Here is a 16,268-nt window from a genome sequence, read left to right as displayed (position 1 = left end):
TCTAGCCCAGGCTAACTTGGGATTCACTATGTAGTCTCAGGCTGGCTCAAACTCATGGTGATTCTCCTACCTCTGCCCTCCAAGTGCTGGGATTAAATGTGTGTGCCACCACGCCCAACTGAGACTCAGTATTTCTTGAGTGAATGGATTCACTTGGCCTATAGAATAAAAGTACTTTGTATATAATTTGTTTGGCACATCATTCATTTTTTTTTCTCTTTAGGAAAAATTGTTACTAGAACCAATGTTTGAAGTTCCTAATTCTGACATTGTATGTGTGGAGGTTGACAAAGAAGTAGTAGAAGGAAAGAAGGAGCCAGGCTATGTACGGTAAGTATGCCTCCAAGCCCAGACCCTTCTACTGCAGCATAATCTTCTCTTTCTAAGGAAGTAACAATCTTGTGATTTTGAGTCTTGTTCCCTAGGGAAAATGAGTCAGAAGTAGCCTAGATCTGTGTGTAGTCACAGGCACCTGTAATCCTAGCCCTTGGGAGGAAGAAGCAGAAAGCTCCTAAATTCAAGGTCATCCATGTTCAGTCACACATCAAGTCTGAGCACAGCCTGGGCTGTATAACATCCCAACAAACAACAAACCAAAAAAGCTGGGTGGCTCCTTTGATTCCAGTACTGGGGAGCCTAAGGTGGTAGGATCACCATGACTTCAAGGCCAGCGTGGACTACAGAGTGAGTCTCAAGTCAATTTGGGCTAGAGTGAGAACCTGCTTCAAAACTCAAAAGAAGAGACATTAGGAGCTGGGCTAGTAGAGTGAGACCCTACCTTTAAAAAAAAAAAAAAAAAAAAAAAAAAGGGAAAGAGATTAAATAAACTGCTGGGTCTGGAAGGAGCTCAGTTGGTAAAGTGCCTGCCTCACAAGCATGAAGGCCTGAATTTGAGTCCCACTATCTCTGTAAAATGCCAGATGCGTGGTGGTGCATCTGTAAACCCAGGTAGGTGGTGGAGCCAGGGATTATTTTAGCCTAATAGACCCTGTCTCAAAGGAGGTTGCTTGTGTTCCTGAGGATGTTCCTGGGTTTTTCCCTCTGGTCTCCACACACATGTATAAAAGTAATTAAAATAATTAACTTTGGGGTTGGGGAAATGATTCAGAGCATAAAGCAGGCCTGACTCTCTGAGATCAGATCCCCAGAACCCATGTAAAGCAGGTTGCGGTGCCTCCAATCCCAGCATGCTTATGGTGAGAAGAGAAGCAGATGTTAGAATCTGCCAGATTGAAGGTCAGCTAGCCTAGCAACCACATCACCACAGATGAGGTGGAAGACAAGGGCTTATACCTGAAAGTCATCCTATGACTTCCATACATGACATGGGATGCTCATGCTCCCCCCCTCCCCATATATCACACCCCAAATCAAAAATAATAAACTTTGATGTTAAATTTCTTTTAAGTTAGTCATAATGATGCACTTGGGAGGCTGGGGTAGGAGAATGGCTGTGAGTTAAGAGGCCAGCCTGAGACTGCAGAATGAATTCTATGTCAGCGGGGTTAGAGCAATCTCAGGAACAGCCCCCTCCCCCCTGCAAAAAGTGCTGTTATCTGAGCAAAGTGGCTTACATCTGTAACTTGGGAGGCTGAAATGAGAGTATCAATGTTGGTTTGAGACCAGCCTATGCTACAGGTTCAGATCAGTCTGAGCTAGAGACAGACCCTACCTCAAAAAAGTATTAATTTTTGGCCAGGCGTTGTGGCTCACACCTTTAATCCTAGCACTTTGGAGGGAAAGGTAGGAGGATCACTGTGAGTTCCAGGCCACCCTAAGACTACACAGTGAGTTCCAGATCAGCCTGGGCTAGAGTGAGACCCTACATCAAAATACAAACAAACAACCCAAATTTCTCCTGCTTTGTAGATTGTTTGGCTAGGGATATTAATTTACTGTTCTGAGGCTAGAAGTAATATGCATCTCCAGTTGGTTTTTTTTGTTTTTTTTTTTGTTTTTGTTTTGTTTCTTGTTTTTTGAGGTTGGGTCTCACTCTGGCCCAGGCTGACCTGGAATTCACTATGTAGTCTCAGGGTAGCCTTGAACTCATGGCAGTCCTCCTAACTCTGCCTCCCGAGTGCTGGGATTAAAGGCGTGCAGCATGCCCGGCTCATCGTCAGTTTTTATTTAAAAACAAACACATGCTTTTGGTTACAGGGCTCCAACAAAAGAATCCTCTGAAGAGGAGTATGACTCTGGAGTTGAAGAAGAAGGATGGCCGCGCCAAGCGGATGCTGCTAACAGCTAAACCAGCAGACATGTTTCCTGTATATACAGCCTTTCCTTCTTTCGTTTAGGATTACAACTGTTCCTGCAGTCTGGCATTAAAGGCATTGAATCTATCTTGGATAACATACATGGTCAAGAAGTCTTTTAAGATAAGAATCAGATCATGTATAGTATTGTAACATCACATTGATTTATACAGAAGTCATTATGTGGACTTTGATGACACAATGTTTAGAGATAAAATGTACATTATTTTTGGTTGTTTTTTAAAAATATACCTTAACAAAATTCTTAGGAGTTAAGCAATGCAGGTGTTGCAGTAACTGTGGATTTTACAATAATGTACTCTACAAATGAGAAAATAAATTCTTTAAAGTTGAGCACCAGGATATCTTTTTCTACCCACATTCATTTTCTGAAAATACAAGAATTTTGTTCATTTTACAAATTGAACCAGGTAGTTTTTAAATAGTTAAAAATTTTGGGAGGATCACTGAGTTTGAGGCAAGTCTGAGACTACAGTAAGTTCAAGGTCAGCCTGGGCTAGAGTATGAGACCCTACCTTGAAAACAATAAATAAAAATCAAAAAAATTCATAGAAAATACCTTTGAAGAAGCCTATTTTGATGACTTGTTTTTATTCTTAGTCTTTTATGCTAATGCATGACACTTAACTTCCCAACTGGTACTATAAAAACAAACAACTCCATTCTCTTGCTGTTTTGTCTGATTCATTTGCTTTCTGTGAGTTCCATGGATGAGTGGATGGACTTAAAGTCTGCTTTCATTCTTCATAGAATAACTCTTCTTTCTTTAAGTAGCATGTAGTACCAACCATAGTGACAGCCATGTACAGACTTAAATAATAAAATCTCTTAAGAGTGTGACATGTGCTGTAGTATTACTTTCCGTTATATAGCAAAACGAATGGGTTGGGGATTCACAAATCAAAACTGTCATCTCATTCCATAATGCAGGTAGCCTTTATGAGTTTTTGCTTTCCTTCTATGATACATTTCTTTCTTTCCTTCCTTCCTTTCTTTTTTTGTTGTTGTGTTTTATGTTTTTGAGGTAGGGTCTCACTCTAGCTCAGGGTGACCTGAAATTCACTATGTAGTCTTCAGGGTGGCCTCGAACGCAGGACGATCCTCCTATCTCTGCCTCCTGATGCTGGGATTAAAGGTGTGTGCCACCACACCACACCTGGCTTTGATACAAGTTTCTATATTAATTCAGTTCAGTCTTACTTGATTAAACCAGAGTATCTTTAAGGGTTTTTTTTTTTTTTTTTTTTTTTTTTTTTTGGCTTTTAGAATCTTAAGTTTTCCATTTATCCACGTTTTCTTACGAATCAAGCCTTAAACTATTATGAAATTCTAGGGGCTGGAGAGTGTGAAAGAACTAGGGGAGTCATGGGTGTTCAGATGTAGGAGGTAATTGTGACTTCCTGTTAGCACATAATATTACCATTTAGTATTCTTTCTTCTCCATCCAGCTGAAGACACTGCTTCATGTTTCACTGAGAAACCATTAGGTGGGACCTATTTCATCAATTAATCTGTCAACTTCAGGGTCCCTGCTACCCAACTTGAATCACTTCACATATTCTCTGGGCCCCATTATTCCCTCTTAGTTCTTTTTAGTACTTCTATTATATTATCTCTTTCCTTGTGACTCCTTCCTGTTATGTAAACACTGCTTGTATTTGCTGGCCCATAACATCTTCCAGCCTTACTCACTTGTATCTTTCTAGCTATTCCATACATTCTACTAGGATGAAGAGTGAGCTTGTTAACGATAATCCACTGTAGCATCTCATATATTTACTTGTTCTTAGATTTTTAAAAATTATTTTTCTTGGGGGCAGGTTCTGAAGTAGGGTCTCATTGTTAGTCTCAAGGTGGCCTGGAATTCATGTTGATCTTCCTACCTCTGCCTCCTGAGTGCTGGGATTAAAGGCATGTGCCACCACGACTGACTTTAAAAATACTTTTATTAGGAGCTAGAGAGATAGCTTAGCGGTTAAGGTGCATGCCTGCGAAGCTTAAGGAGCCCAGGTTCAATTCTCCAGGTCCTACGTAAACCACATGCACATGGTGGCACACGCATCTGGAGTTTGTTTGCAGTGGCTAGATAGAGGCCCTGGCATGCCAATTCTCTATCTCGAATAAATAAATAAATAAATAAATAAATAAATAAATAAATAAATAAATAAATAAATAAATAAATATCATGTATGCTAGGTTAAATATTTTTTTAAATAGAAAGTTATGAGCGTAGGGAGATGGGTTAGCGTTTAAGGCACTTGCCTGCAAAGCCAAAGGACCTAGGTTTGATTACACAGGACCCAGCCAGATGCGCAAGGTGGCGCATGCTTCTGGAGTTCCTTTGCAGCGGCTGGAGGCCCTGGTGCACCCATTCTCTTATATCTCTGTCTCTAAAACAATGAGTGTAAAAAGGAGAGATGGTTTAGCAGCTAAGCGCTTACCTACGAAGCCCAAGGACCCAAGATAAAATTATGACTTATATCTTAATTTATGTTGCTGTAACAAACTACCACATACATGTGATTTATTAACAACAGAAATATGCAGTTATAGCTGGGCATCGTGGCGCACGCCTTTAATCGCAGCACTCGGGAGGCAGAGGTAGGATCACGGCGAGTTCGAGGCCACCCTGAGACTACATACTGAATTCCAGGTCAGCCTGGGCTAGAAGGAGACGCTACCTTGAAAAACCAAGAAATGTGAATGTAATACAATTGCTCCCAGCTATGCGCCTCACTTCCGGGAGGGTCGCGCCCGCGCCGCGCGTCTACACGTCACTTCCTCCCGGAAGTCACGGCTCTAAAGTGTCGGGTCGCTCCTCCGCGCCACCCGCGGCGACCATGGCTCTGCCGCCCTTCTACCCTCCGGGTCGCGCGGGCCCGCCGCCCTCGCAGCCGCCGCCTTCCGCCGCCTTCGGCTGTCCGCCCCCGCCCCTGGCGTCCCCGGCTTTCCCGCCGTCTCTGCCCCAGCGGCCCGGCCCTTTCCCGGGGCCGGCGGCCCCCTTCCTGCAGCCTCCGCTGGCCCTGCAGTCCCGGGCGCCCGCCGAGGCCGCCCGCGGTGGCGGCGGCTTCTACCCGGGACCGCCGCCGCTGCCGCCGCCTCAGTGCCGGCCTTTCCCGGGGGGCGACGCCGCCGAGCGTCCTCGACCACCGCCTCCAGGCCCAGGTCCAGGGCCGCCCTGGAGCGCGCGCTGGGCTGAGGTGCCGCCGCCGCCGCCGCCCGACGCGCTCGGGGACGCGGCCCTGCAGCGCCTGCGCGACCGGCAGTGGCTGGAGGCGGTGTTCGGGAACCCCCGGCGGCCGGGCTGCCGCGCGCCGCCCCCGCGCTCGCCCGCGGGGCCCAGCCTGGGCGAGGTGCGCTCGCGGCTCCGCGCGGCGCTGCGCCTGGTGCGGCGGCTCCGCGGCCTGGCTCAGGCCCTACGCGAGGCCGAGGACGACGGCCCGGCCTGGCTCTCGCTGCACGCCCAGGTCGCGCCGTTGCGCGCCGAACTGGCCGAGCGCTTACAGCCGCTGACCCAGGCCGCCTACGTGGGCGAGGCGAGGCGGAGGCTGGAGAGGGTCCGGCGCCGACGGCTGCGGCTTCGCGACAGGGCCCGCGAACGCGAGGCCGAGCGGGAGGCGGAGGCCGCGCAGGCTACGGAACGCGAGCTGGAGATCGACCGCTGGAGGGTGAAGTGCGTGCAGGAGGTGGAGGAGAAGAAGCGGGTGAGCGGCGGTCGCGCGCTGCTGGACGGGTGTTGGTGGTGAGGCGTGGGACCCCGAGCTCCCGGAGGCTTTGAGTTTCCGAAGGTTTAGCTTCTTTGCTAAGACACCAGACTTGCACTTCGTGCCTCTATCAGTTGCTTTGTTTGTTGGTTTGGTTTGGTTTTCCAGTAGGGTCTGTAGCCCAGGCTGACCTGTGTCAGGGTGGCCTTGAACTCACGGCGAGCTTCCTACCTCAGCCTCACCAGTGCTGGGATTAAAGGCATGCGCCACCACTTCCGGCTATCTCAGGTTCTTAAGAAGGTTTCAAGTGAAAATAGAAATTGGCCAAATATTTAGGGCATTCTCATTCTGTTTGACTGCCTCTGGGTTCCACCCCACCCCCTTCCTTCACAGTCAGCTGTAGTCTCCCTTCTCCTCGACCCTGTTACTGCCTTAGAGAGCAATATGACTTTTCTGGGAAGTGTATCGAAGCAAGCTTTATCATTACACTCATAGGAATTTCATTGCTGGATAGTCAGTACTTGGAGGGAGTTTAAGTCAGTTCAGCAGACACGTAGTGATGGCTCATTAGGTACCAGGCCCAGTGTCTAACAAGGGTAGCAATGGCTAGAACATAGTCATTGTCTTTGAGAGTTTAGAGCAGGCAGTCATGTCAGCACAGCATGGTGTGTTGTGAGGATTTCAAGTGTGTACGTTATAAGAAGCCCAGAGAGAAGATAACTAATCCTTTGGAGCAGTGCTTCCCACATGATGCCATCTGAGCTGAGCCTTGAAAGAAACGTCAAAGCCAAGTGAAAGCAACCGGTGCAGCTTCAGGCAGAAGGGTCAAACAGCATGCTGAAGGCTGTAAGGGGAGTTGCAGGGACATGCTTGACAGATGGGAGAGAGAACTGGGTAAGCAGAGGGGGATGTAGAAGATGGAGTCGCCATGAGGATGGTCACGTGGAGGAAGTCTTCAGGAACAGTGGAGTACACACTGAAAGACTTACTGAGATACCTCTGTAGTGTTTGATCTTTTCCAATTCCATCCCTTGTCTCCCTTGGGAGTGTGACTCTTTAGGTCTGTTACTCTGCATTTTTATTTTAAAATATTTATTTGAGCGAGAAAGAGGCAGAGAGAGAGAGGATGAGTGCACCAGGGCCTCTAGCCACTGCAAACTAACTCCAGACGCGTGCACTACCTGTGCATCTGGCTTACGTGGGTCCTGGGAAATTGAACCTGGGGCCTTTGACTTTGCAGGCAAACACCTTAACTGCAAGCGATTTTTCCAGTCCTAGTCTGCATATTTAAAAACAATTTTTTAAGGAGCTAATACAACTACCTAATTAAAACTGCAATTTCATGCACACATTCCAAGAGAAACACACTGATTAGATTTCCAGCACCAACGAAGCACATATTCATGGCAGTATTATGAGTTTTTATTGTTATTCTTTTTTTTTTTTAATTTTATTTGTTTAATTTGAGAGCGAGATAGAGAAACATGCAGATAGAGCAAGAGAATGGGCTCGCCAGGGCTTCCAGCCACTGCAAACGAACTCCAGATGCGTGTGTCCCTTTGTGCATCTGGCTTACATGGGTCCTGGGAGTCAGACCTGGGTCCTTTGGCTTTGCAGGCAAGCGTCTTGACTGCTAAGCTATCCCTCCAGCCCCCTAGTCTGCTTTTTAAACAAGGCCAAACTTGATAAGGCAGGTTACATGCAGATGCCCCCAGCCCACACTTTGGGAAAGCCTGAGAAGAACAAAGTACACACAGAAGGAATAGGGCCTCCTTTAAGAAGGTTGTATGAAAGCTGGGCATGGTGGCGCATTCCTTTAATCCAGCACTCGGGAGGCAGAGGTAGGAGGATTGCCATGACTTTTAGGCCACCCTGAGACTCCATAGTGAATTCCAGGTCAGCCTGGGCTAGAGTGAAACCCTACCTCAAAAAATTGAAAAAAAAAAAAAAGAAGAAGAAGGTTGTATGAGCCCAGTGTAGTGGCTTGAACCTGTGATCCCAGCTCTTAGGAGGCTGAGGCAGGAAGAGTGCTGTAGATTCAAGTATATGATTACCCGGGACTCAGGTCCTGCCTGTAATCTAGACCAGTCTGGGCTGCATAGCCAGATTGCCTCAAAGCAGAAAGCATACAAGGTTATATGATCAATGGAGACACGGGGATAAGCCCTTCCCCCAGACCTTGGAAGTTGTAGCATAGAATCTGTAGTCTGTCTCAGCTGTGGGCTGTCCAATCGCTGAAGTCTTGCCAGAAGACAGCCATGAGTTCACTGTAAGGTTGTTCCTAACACAAGGTCTTGTGTGCACTTTTTCTCCCCCAGGAACAGGAACTCAAAGCTGCTGCTGATGGCGTCTTGTCTGAAGTAAGGAAAAAACAAGCAGACACCAAAAGAATGGTGGATATCCTTCGGGCTTTGGAGAAATTGAGGAAATTGAGGAAGGAAGCTGCAGCAAGGAAGGGTAAGTATGGCGTTGGTTGTCTTCTCTCTCCCCTGCCTGACCAGCTCAAAACTTTTGAAGCAGAAAGCCTCAGAAGATGTTTAGCCCCTGGTAGCCACCATTGGAAACAGGCAGGTGTGGGAACCCACTCCATGTCCCACCTCCAGCCTTTCATTCCTCCCTGGCACTCTGGTCATACTTTCCTGCCTGGGCTTGTTGTGGTTGCTCAGCTTCACCTGATGTGCTGCTCCAGAGAGTGCTGGAAACTTGCTGTGCGTTACTTCAGGTGCATTCAAGCCTCAGTACTGCTTTCTGAAAAGATAGGGCTGGCTGGACAGCGCAGGGTGTGTCGGTGTCCCCAGTTGTCCTGAGTGCTACTTCAGACTCTGAAGACCCAGTGGTTTCCCCTTGGCTCGAAGGAGCAGTAGGCACTAGAGCCAGACAGTCAAGTCTCTTCACAAGTTACTTCCAGCCTTACTAATCTTGGAAGTTACTTAACATTGTGCTTTTCACTTAACCTGTCTCGGTTGGCCCTTGCCAGCCTGTTTAGAGGCCCTCAATCCTCTCTTTGCCATTTTAAGATCTCACAAAGCTAAATGTAGACACAACACCCTGCATCTCCTCTGACCAGCTGGGAGTCTTCCTGCTCCTCACTTCACCTGGCTTGGGCCACAAGCTGCCGTTCTAGGTGGTAGGCCTCAGACCTTCCCCAGGGATTTCTGAGAGTGCATGCATTAGCAAGTGTCATCTGCTGAATGGTTTCTCCTGTGTGGTTTAAAATCTGAAAGTAGATTGCTTTAGGTCTTTAACAAAGCTCCGTTAGGATGTGACTGCCGTGCATTGAGCCATGCTCATTCACTTGCTGATTGGCTTCTGCATATTGGCCTCCAGAGTGACTAATTCATGTCCAAACCTCAAAATCAAATGACCCCATTTCATGTTTTTATTGTACTTGTAAGTCAGAGGAGGTAGCAAATGCTATTTTGTCTCTGTTATTTGAAACCAAAGCATAAGAGTCTCTTTCTCTCTCCCTCTATTCTCCCTTCATTGCTTGCCCCCTTCCTTGTGACTTCCAGGTTCTAACTTGGCATGCTGGATGACTGATGATACCATTCTTACTGAGTAGGAATAGTCTTGAATCTTAGGGTGATTGGTTCACTTTGAGACTTGTCAAGTTTGAGGAGTTTGTGGTATATTCTGGATAAGAGTTGGTTGTCAAGTAGCCATGAATAGGAATGACCCTAAGGAGACTATGGCATGAGGTGAAGGTCAAAAAGACAAACTCCTAGAGAATGTCAGATTCAAGTTAGAGGGCCCAGGGAACAGGCTCAGTTGGTCAAGTGCTTGCTGCTTAAACACGAAGACCTCAGTTCAGTCTTCAGCACCCACATCCATGTGGGGGAAAAAATAAAAGCCAAGAATGGCAGCACATGTCTGTAACCTCAGCATTGGAGAGGCAGAGATAGGAGGATCCATGGGGCTTGTGAGCCTAGCCAAATTAATGAGCTCCGGTTCATTGAGAGACCTTGTGTCAAAAATAAGGTGGAGAAGCCAGGTGTGGTGGCGCTCACCTTCAATCCCAGCACTCGGGAGGCAGAGGTAGGAGGATCGCCGTGAGTTTGAGGCCAGCCTGAGACTACCTAGTGAATTCCAGGTCACAGTAATTCCAGCTAGAGTGAGACCCTACCTCAAAAAACCAAATAAAATAAAATAAAATAAGGTGGAGAGCAATTGGGGAAGATACCTAACATTAACCTCTGGCCTCCACACCTGCACACACACAAAATTAAAGTAGATAAAGAGGAGATCCCAGAGGAGCCAAGAGAGGTCAGAGACAGAAGGAAAAGGTCTCCTAGAGGAAGAGGTGCACCTCTTCCCTCCTGGAAAGTGGGAAATGCTTAGAGTGAGTATCTCCTTCAGAGCTGACTTAGACTTCTGTGCTTTGTGTCCTTGTCTGCAAAGGGGGGTGATGACAGTGCTGATCCACAGTGAGTGTTGTACGTTAGTGAACATGTAGAAAGCACTTGACACAGTCCTGACTCAGTAAGTGCTACATAAGTGTTTCATGTTGTTGTTTTTTTTTTTTATGTTTTGGTTTTTTGAGGTAGGGTCTCACTCTATCCCAATGTACTATGTAGTCTAAGGGTGGCCTCGAACTCATGGCAATCCTCCTACCTCTGCCTCCAGAGTGCTGGGATTAAAGGTGTGCGCTACCACGCCTGGCTCATATTGTTATTTTATTACCTAGTAATAGAAAGGCAAAGAAATATCCATGGGAATTAGGAAACTGCAGGTTCAGTAACTAGAGACCAGACATTTTAGACAGTTTAGGATGAAGAATGTACAAGAGCTAGGAAAAGCAATAATTTACTAGAAGATTGCCCATGAAGAAGATAGAATATGACCGTCATCTGCCAGTGTGTGTGATGCTGGTGCTGATGACGGGGTGTTGTGTGGGTTAGGGTCATGGGGAATGCTTGTGCATGTTTCAGTACCAGGGAAAAGAGGGGTAGAAAGAAGGCAAAAGAGGAATAGTTGGGACTCAAGGTCTCCCAGAAGACAGACAGATTCAACTCCCAGGAGGAGGGTTTGCCTGCCTGCCTTTTCTTCCCTCCTCCTTTCCCTCCCATCCTCCCTCCTCCTCCTCTCTTTCTTTCCTTCCATGAGTGTGTGCATGTATGTGTGCACCAGGGCCTCTTGCTACTGCAGTGAATGCCTGTCTGGTTTTATGTGGGTGGATGGGGGGTTGAAGCTGGGCTGGCAGACTTTGCAAGTAAATTCCTGTAACTGTTGAGCCATCTCCCCAACCCTGGGCTTGCTTGTGTTAAGTGGAGGGCCCATCTTCCTCGGGCAGGATGGTGAAGGAAGCAGTGATGGACAGTAAAGCAGGTGAATCCGGCTGGGGAAGAGAATTGCGCGATTTCCTGCCTGCCAGTCTATCTGCTCTGGGAAATGGGGTAAATAGCTTGCTTAACGTCAGTAGAGGAATAGGGCTTTGGGAGAGCAGTGACATATTCAGAATGGTTATGAAGAAGGACAAAAGCCAGCCACAGACCCAGGAAAGGTGCTTCTAAGCCTTCCAGGAGTATTCTGTAGCCGAGAGCTGAGGGCAGAGCGTGGAGCTATTAGGTTTTACTTCAGGAAGTGAGCCAAGCTTTGGAGAGAAGGAGTGACAGAATCATGGAATGTCATGCACCAGGGCTGGAAGTTTTGGTAAAGCAGACAAGAGTTGGGGAGAAGAGCCGGGTGTGGTGGTGCACACCTTTAATCCTAGCACTCGGGAGGCTGAGGTGGGATGATCATTGTGAGTTTGAGGCCACCCTGAGATTACATAGTGCATTCCATGTCAGCCTGAGCTAGAGTGAGACCTACCTTGAAAAACCAAAAGCAAAAAAAAAAAAAAAGTTAGAAGAAACTAGAATGTTGTAGTCAGAACAAGAGAGTAATAGGGGACTAGAAAGATGGCTTAGCACTTAAGGTGCTTGCCTGTGAAGCCTAAGGACCCATGTCCAACTCTCCAGATCCCACATAAGATAGTTGTACATGTGTACAAGGTGGCACACGTGTCTGGAGTTTGATTGCACTGGCTGGAGGCCCTGGTGTGCCGATTCTTGCTGTCTCACTGCCTCTCATGGAAAAAAGAAGGGATAGGGTTTAGATTTTGTACTTGAAAAACTTTTTACTGGGAACTTTTTTTTTTTTTTTTTTTTTGGTGGGTGGGGGGCTTGAGGTAGGGTCTCACTCAGGCTGACCTGGAATTGACTATGTTGTCTCAGGCTGGCCTCACACTTACAGAGATCCTTCTACTTCTGCCTTCTCCCAAGTACTGGGATTAAAGGCGTGCACCACCACACCTGACTTTGGAGAACTTTTTTTTACTGATTGTGTCAAGGTGTGTGTGTGAATAAAAGAGAGTGCTGCTGAAGGCATTGATGTCCAGGAGGTGCAGAGCTGAGGGAGTGTGTGGTAGAAGTGGAGGCAACTGAGGAGATGCCAGCACTGAGTGAGGAGTGCTGTTCCCAAGGGAATATGTCGAGTTGACAAAGAAGCAGTCATTGAGAGGTTGAGAGAGCTGTAAATGAGTGGCCCTGGCCCAGCACCCTGGTGTAGAGGGAGGCTACATTTGCTCAAGGGGTCTGGAGTCACTTGTGAGCTAATGAAGTATTTGTAATTTTTACTGAACCAGCAGATTTCAGAAGTTGCTACAGGCTGTGTTTTAGAACTGAAGGTATTATCCAGTCCTTGACAAAAAGCTGAAGCCAGCTGTGGTGGCGCATGCCTTTAACCCCAGCGCTCATGTGGTGGTGCGCACCTTTAACCCCGGCGCTTAGGAGGGTCACTGCACTCAAGTCCAGCCCGGTACTGCAGAATGGGTCTCAGGTCAGCCTGGGCTAGAGTGTGGACGGTTTTCTTTTGTCTTCCATGCATATGCACGTGTACGTACACACACACATGTGTCATTCTGGCTGGGTTATGAGAGCATGTGACTTGTCATCCCAGCACTCAGGAGGCATAGCTAGGAGGATCAGGAGTGCAGATCAGCCTGAGTTATAAGAAGAAAAACAGAAGAGGACAACAATATCATTGTTTCTTGTCTGTTTTACCCAGGGGTCTGTCCTCCAGCCTCAGCGGATGAGACCTTTGAACACCACCTTCAGCGGCTGAGAAAACTCATTAAAAAGCGCTCTGAACTGTATGAAGCTGAAGAGAGAGCCCTCCGAGTTATGTTGGAAGGAGAACAAGAGGAAGAGAGAAAAAGGGAATTAGAAAAGAAACAGAGAAAAGAAAAAGAGAAAATTTTACTTCAGAAACGTGAAATTGAATCCAAATTATTTGGAGACCCAGGTAAGCTTGTCTGTACCCAGTAGAGAAAAGGGCAGTACTAAGCTGACAGCTTGTGTATCGTGGGTGGAAGGCAACAAGTGACATTGTGTGATTGGAGATTCTAAACACTGCTGTGGTGGTCACGGGGCTCGGTGACTTTGCTCTGGGAGCAGCGTGCTGACAGGGTGCATTCTTTTCTTTCAGATGAGTTCCCTCTTGCTCACCTCTTGCAGCCTTTTCGACAGTATTACCTCCAGGCGGAGCATTCCCTTCCAGCGCTCATCCAGATAAGGTCAGGGGCGGGCTTTCCCTTGATGCAGTGCTCATTGTGGAGGCCTACTACCTTGTCTTCATTCCCGTGGGTCTATAAGGTCAAGTCTCAAGGACGCCATCTTAAAAGTCCTCCTTAGGGCTATATAGATGACTCAGTAGAAAGCACTTGCTGTGCAAATGTGAGGCTTCAAATTCAGATATCTGGCACTTAGTTCTCAGGTCCGTGTGGCCACATGCTGTAATCCCAGAGTGCCAGTGGCTACTTAGATCAGTCTACTTAGTGAGCTGTGGGTTCAAGTGACATGCCTTGTCTCAGTAAATAAAGAGATCTTTCAAGGAAGGCATCTGACACTACACATGCATAAACAAAAATTAAAAGAATAGTTCTCATTAATCCTTGAGAAGTAGATGTCTCTATTTAAACAATCAAGAAACTGAAACTGGGCTGTAACAGCTCCTATGCACCAGCCCCTAGGCTGATGTAAAGCAGTGGCTTTGCTTTCCTAATTCTCTTCTAGTGCTAAGTAGAGCCAGGAAGAGGACCTCCCCTAGTTACCTGCATGTGGAAACACCTCTTGTTTGACAGATAGATTCTAGATATGGGATATTTAGTTACTGGATATCTTGCATGGTGAAAAACCAGAAATAAACTGTTGTTCTGTAATGTTCTTTTTAAGGCATGATTGGGATCAGTACTTGGTGCCATCCGATCATCCCAAAGGCAACTCTGTTCCCCAAGGATGGGTCCTTCCCCCACTTCCCAGCAACGACATCTGGGCAACTGCCATTAAGCTTCATTAGGAAAAAGGTTCCCGGATATGGTCCAGCAGCGCACATCCCAGCCCTGACTGGTAGTGATGCTGCCTGATGCGGCAGCCTTCTGCATGACTTCCAAACTCCATGTGACACCACTTCACCCAAAGCTCTGCATTCTTCTGTGGTCTGGCCTGGCCAAAGGTGCCTCTTGAAGCAGGAGATTCATATGGTTCTTTAGGAAAGAGCTGAGGTGAACTGAGGTTGTTAGCATAGTAGTGGACTTACTGCACCAAATTTGCCTCTGTTTTGAGGGGCTTGGTCAGTGTGACCCTTTAACTTACTTGAGTCTTTGTTTATTAATGGGTAAGTACATTCAACACACTCAATTATTCCATAGAGGCGCACACTAGATAGATTTTTAGCAGTCCTTCCACTGGTGCTGAGTGTGAAAGCAAGCTTGGTGCAAAACCCTTTACCATCCTACATGGAGAGCCCTCTGATTCCTGGAGTAAGGGTCAAAAGCTTGACCTCAGTGTTCTAAATCCAGTGAAGTGCAGTTTGAGAGGCTGCTAGCTAGGAAAATGGCAGTGGCTGTAGGATGGCTTTTCAGGAGAGATGACAGGCCTAATGTTAAGCGTCACGGGGAGAATGTGAACAACATGAGAGTGCCTGTACCCAGATTCAATCATGTTTGTTTGGTTTGGTTTGGTTTTTCAAGGTAGGGTCTTGCTGTAGACCAGGCTGACCTGGAATTCACTATGTAGTCTCAGGCTGGCCTTGAGCTCAAATGGTCCTCCTACCTCTGCCTCCTGAGTGCTGGGATTAAAGGTGTGCGCCACCACACCCAGTTTAATCTTGTTTTAGTGGGCACTGACTGTGTTCTCATGGTCCCCATCTTGATGAAAACACTGGGCTTGAAGTTCTGGAGTATCTAGTTTAGAATCTCCAGCAATAGTTAATGTTTACCTGTGGGAGCAGAACCTTAATCTCAGTCACGTTTTAGGAGCAGTAAAGCTGTGGAATTTTTTTAGGAGCTCAAGTTTCTAAAACATCCATGTAGTAAAAGTTGGAGAAAAGCAAATAAAAATGATAAATGTTTATAATCTTTAATAAATGCTATTGTGCTTGGAGATGACAGGCTGTAATATGTTAGGTTTACTTTTGTTGTTTCATTTTGGGATTTGCCGGTTAATTTGTTATTTAATTTCCAAAAACTAATAAATACCATTTTTATTTTTTGTTTGAGTGTTTGCCCCCATTTGACTCTCAAATCATTTGGCACATTTCACCTATGCAATACTAAAACATTTTCATTTCAAACTTCATATTCATTAAACAATCATCTGCTGCAGGAAAATGAATTTCAAACACCAAGCTTTGCGTAATCCAGCTGTGGCTAGCAAGAAGAGCACCCATCAGCTTTGGAGGGGATGTGTAGTTAGGAGCCCTGGGTGCAGTATGCTTATGCCCGTCCAAGGACTCAGAACCAAGAAAAGCCCTAAATTCCAGGTGGAGGAAAGCCAGTAGGCCTCATCAAGGGTTTGAGAAAGAACATTATTTTTACACGTGTGTGGGAATGCACATGCTGTGGCACGCGTGTACAGGTCAGAGGACAACCTCAGGCTCTTGGTTATGGCCTTTTACCTCGTTTGAGACAGCAGGGTCTCACTTGCTGCTAGGAAGTCCAGACTAGCAGGTCCACAAACTTCAAAATCCTCCTGACTCTGCCTCCTGTTTCAGTAGACCCTTTGGGATTTCAGGTGTGTGTGCCACTTTGTGACCCGTCTTATGTGGGAGCCGGAAATCCCAACTCTGCTTGTCAAGCTTGCAGAGCAAGCACCTGTAGCCACTGGTGTCTCCCCAGCCTTGGCTTTTGCTTGTTTCCCTGGTTTATTGCCTGTGTGTGTGACGGCCACTGTTCCTTTCCATACTGAGGAAAGTAATGAATTGTACTGCTTTTTTTTTTTTTTAAAGGGGGAGGGAGTTGTTTGGTTTGGGG

General features: G+C 46.7%; 2 protein-coding genes across 2 annotated transcripts in view; both read left to right on the top strand.

The window, feature by feature from the left end:
- Clpx (caseinolytic mitochondrial matrix peptidase chaperone subunit X) overlaps window positions 1-3,116 on the top strand; it is a 56,507-nt gene extending 53,391 nt beyond the window's left edge. Inside the window, exons 13-14 of the mRNA XM_045161047.1 lie at window positions 224-330; window positions 2,158-3,116. Coding sequence (XP_045016982.1) covers window positions 224-330; window positions 2,158-2,248 — 198 coding nt within the window. The 3' untranslated portion in view covers window positions 2,249-3,116. The remainder of the gene's footprint in view (window positions 1-223; window positions 331-2,157) is intronic.
- A 2,000-nt stretch (window positions 3,117-5,116) lies between these two features.
- On the top strand, window positions 5,117-15,507 carry Pdcd7 (programmed cell death 7). Its single transcript, XM_004662451.3, has 5 exons — window positions 5,117-5,980; window positions 8,299-8,437; window positions 13,025-13,261; window positions 13,445-13,532; window positions 14,191-15,507. The coding sequence occupies exons 1-5, from the start codon at window positions 5,117-5,119 to the stop codon at window positions 14,312-14,314; spliced, it is 1,452 nt and encodes a 483-aa protein (XP_004662508.2). The 3' UTR covers window positions 14,315-15,507.
- The last annotated feature ends 761 nt before the right edge of the window (window positions 15,508-16,268 follow it).

This window comes from Jaculus jaculus, chromosome 10, assembly GCF_020740685.1.
Source record: "Jaculus jaculus isolate mJacJac1 chromosome 10, mJacJac1.mat.Y.cur, whole genome shotgun sequence".
NCBI classification, from domain to species: domain Eukaryota; kingdom Metazoa; phylum Chordata; class Mammalia; order Rodentia; family Dipodidae; genus Jaculus; species Jaculus jaculus.
The sequence above is the reverse complement of the archived record's forward strand: the minus strand, read 5'-3'. Positions and strand labels throughout refer to the sequence as shown.

Bases quoted from the DNA above. Each gene is read 5' to 3' on its own strand.
- Pdcd7 (XM_004662451.3), top strand. From the start codon at position 5,117: ATGGCTCTGCCGCCCTTCTACCCTCCGGGTCGCGCGGGCCCGCCGCCC. The intron at 8,438-13,024 runs GTAAGTATGGCG...TGTTTTACCCAG, and splicing joins GGAAGCTGCAGCAAGGAAGG to GGGTCTGTCCTCCAGCCTCA. The intron at 13,533-14,190 runs GTCAGGGGCGGG...GTTCTTTTTAAG, and splicing joins CCAGCGCTCATCCAGATAAG to GCATGATTGGGATCAGTACT.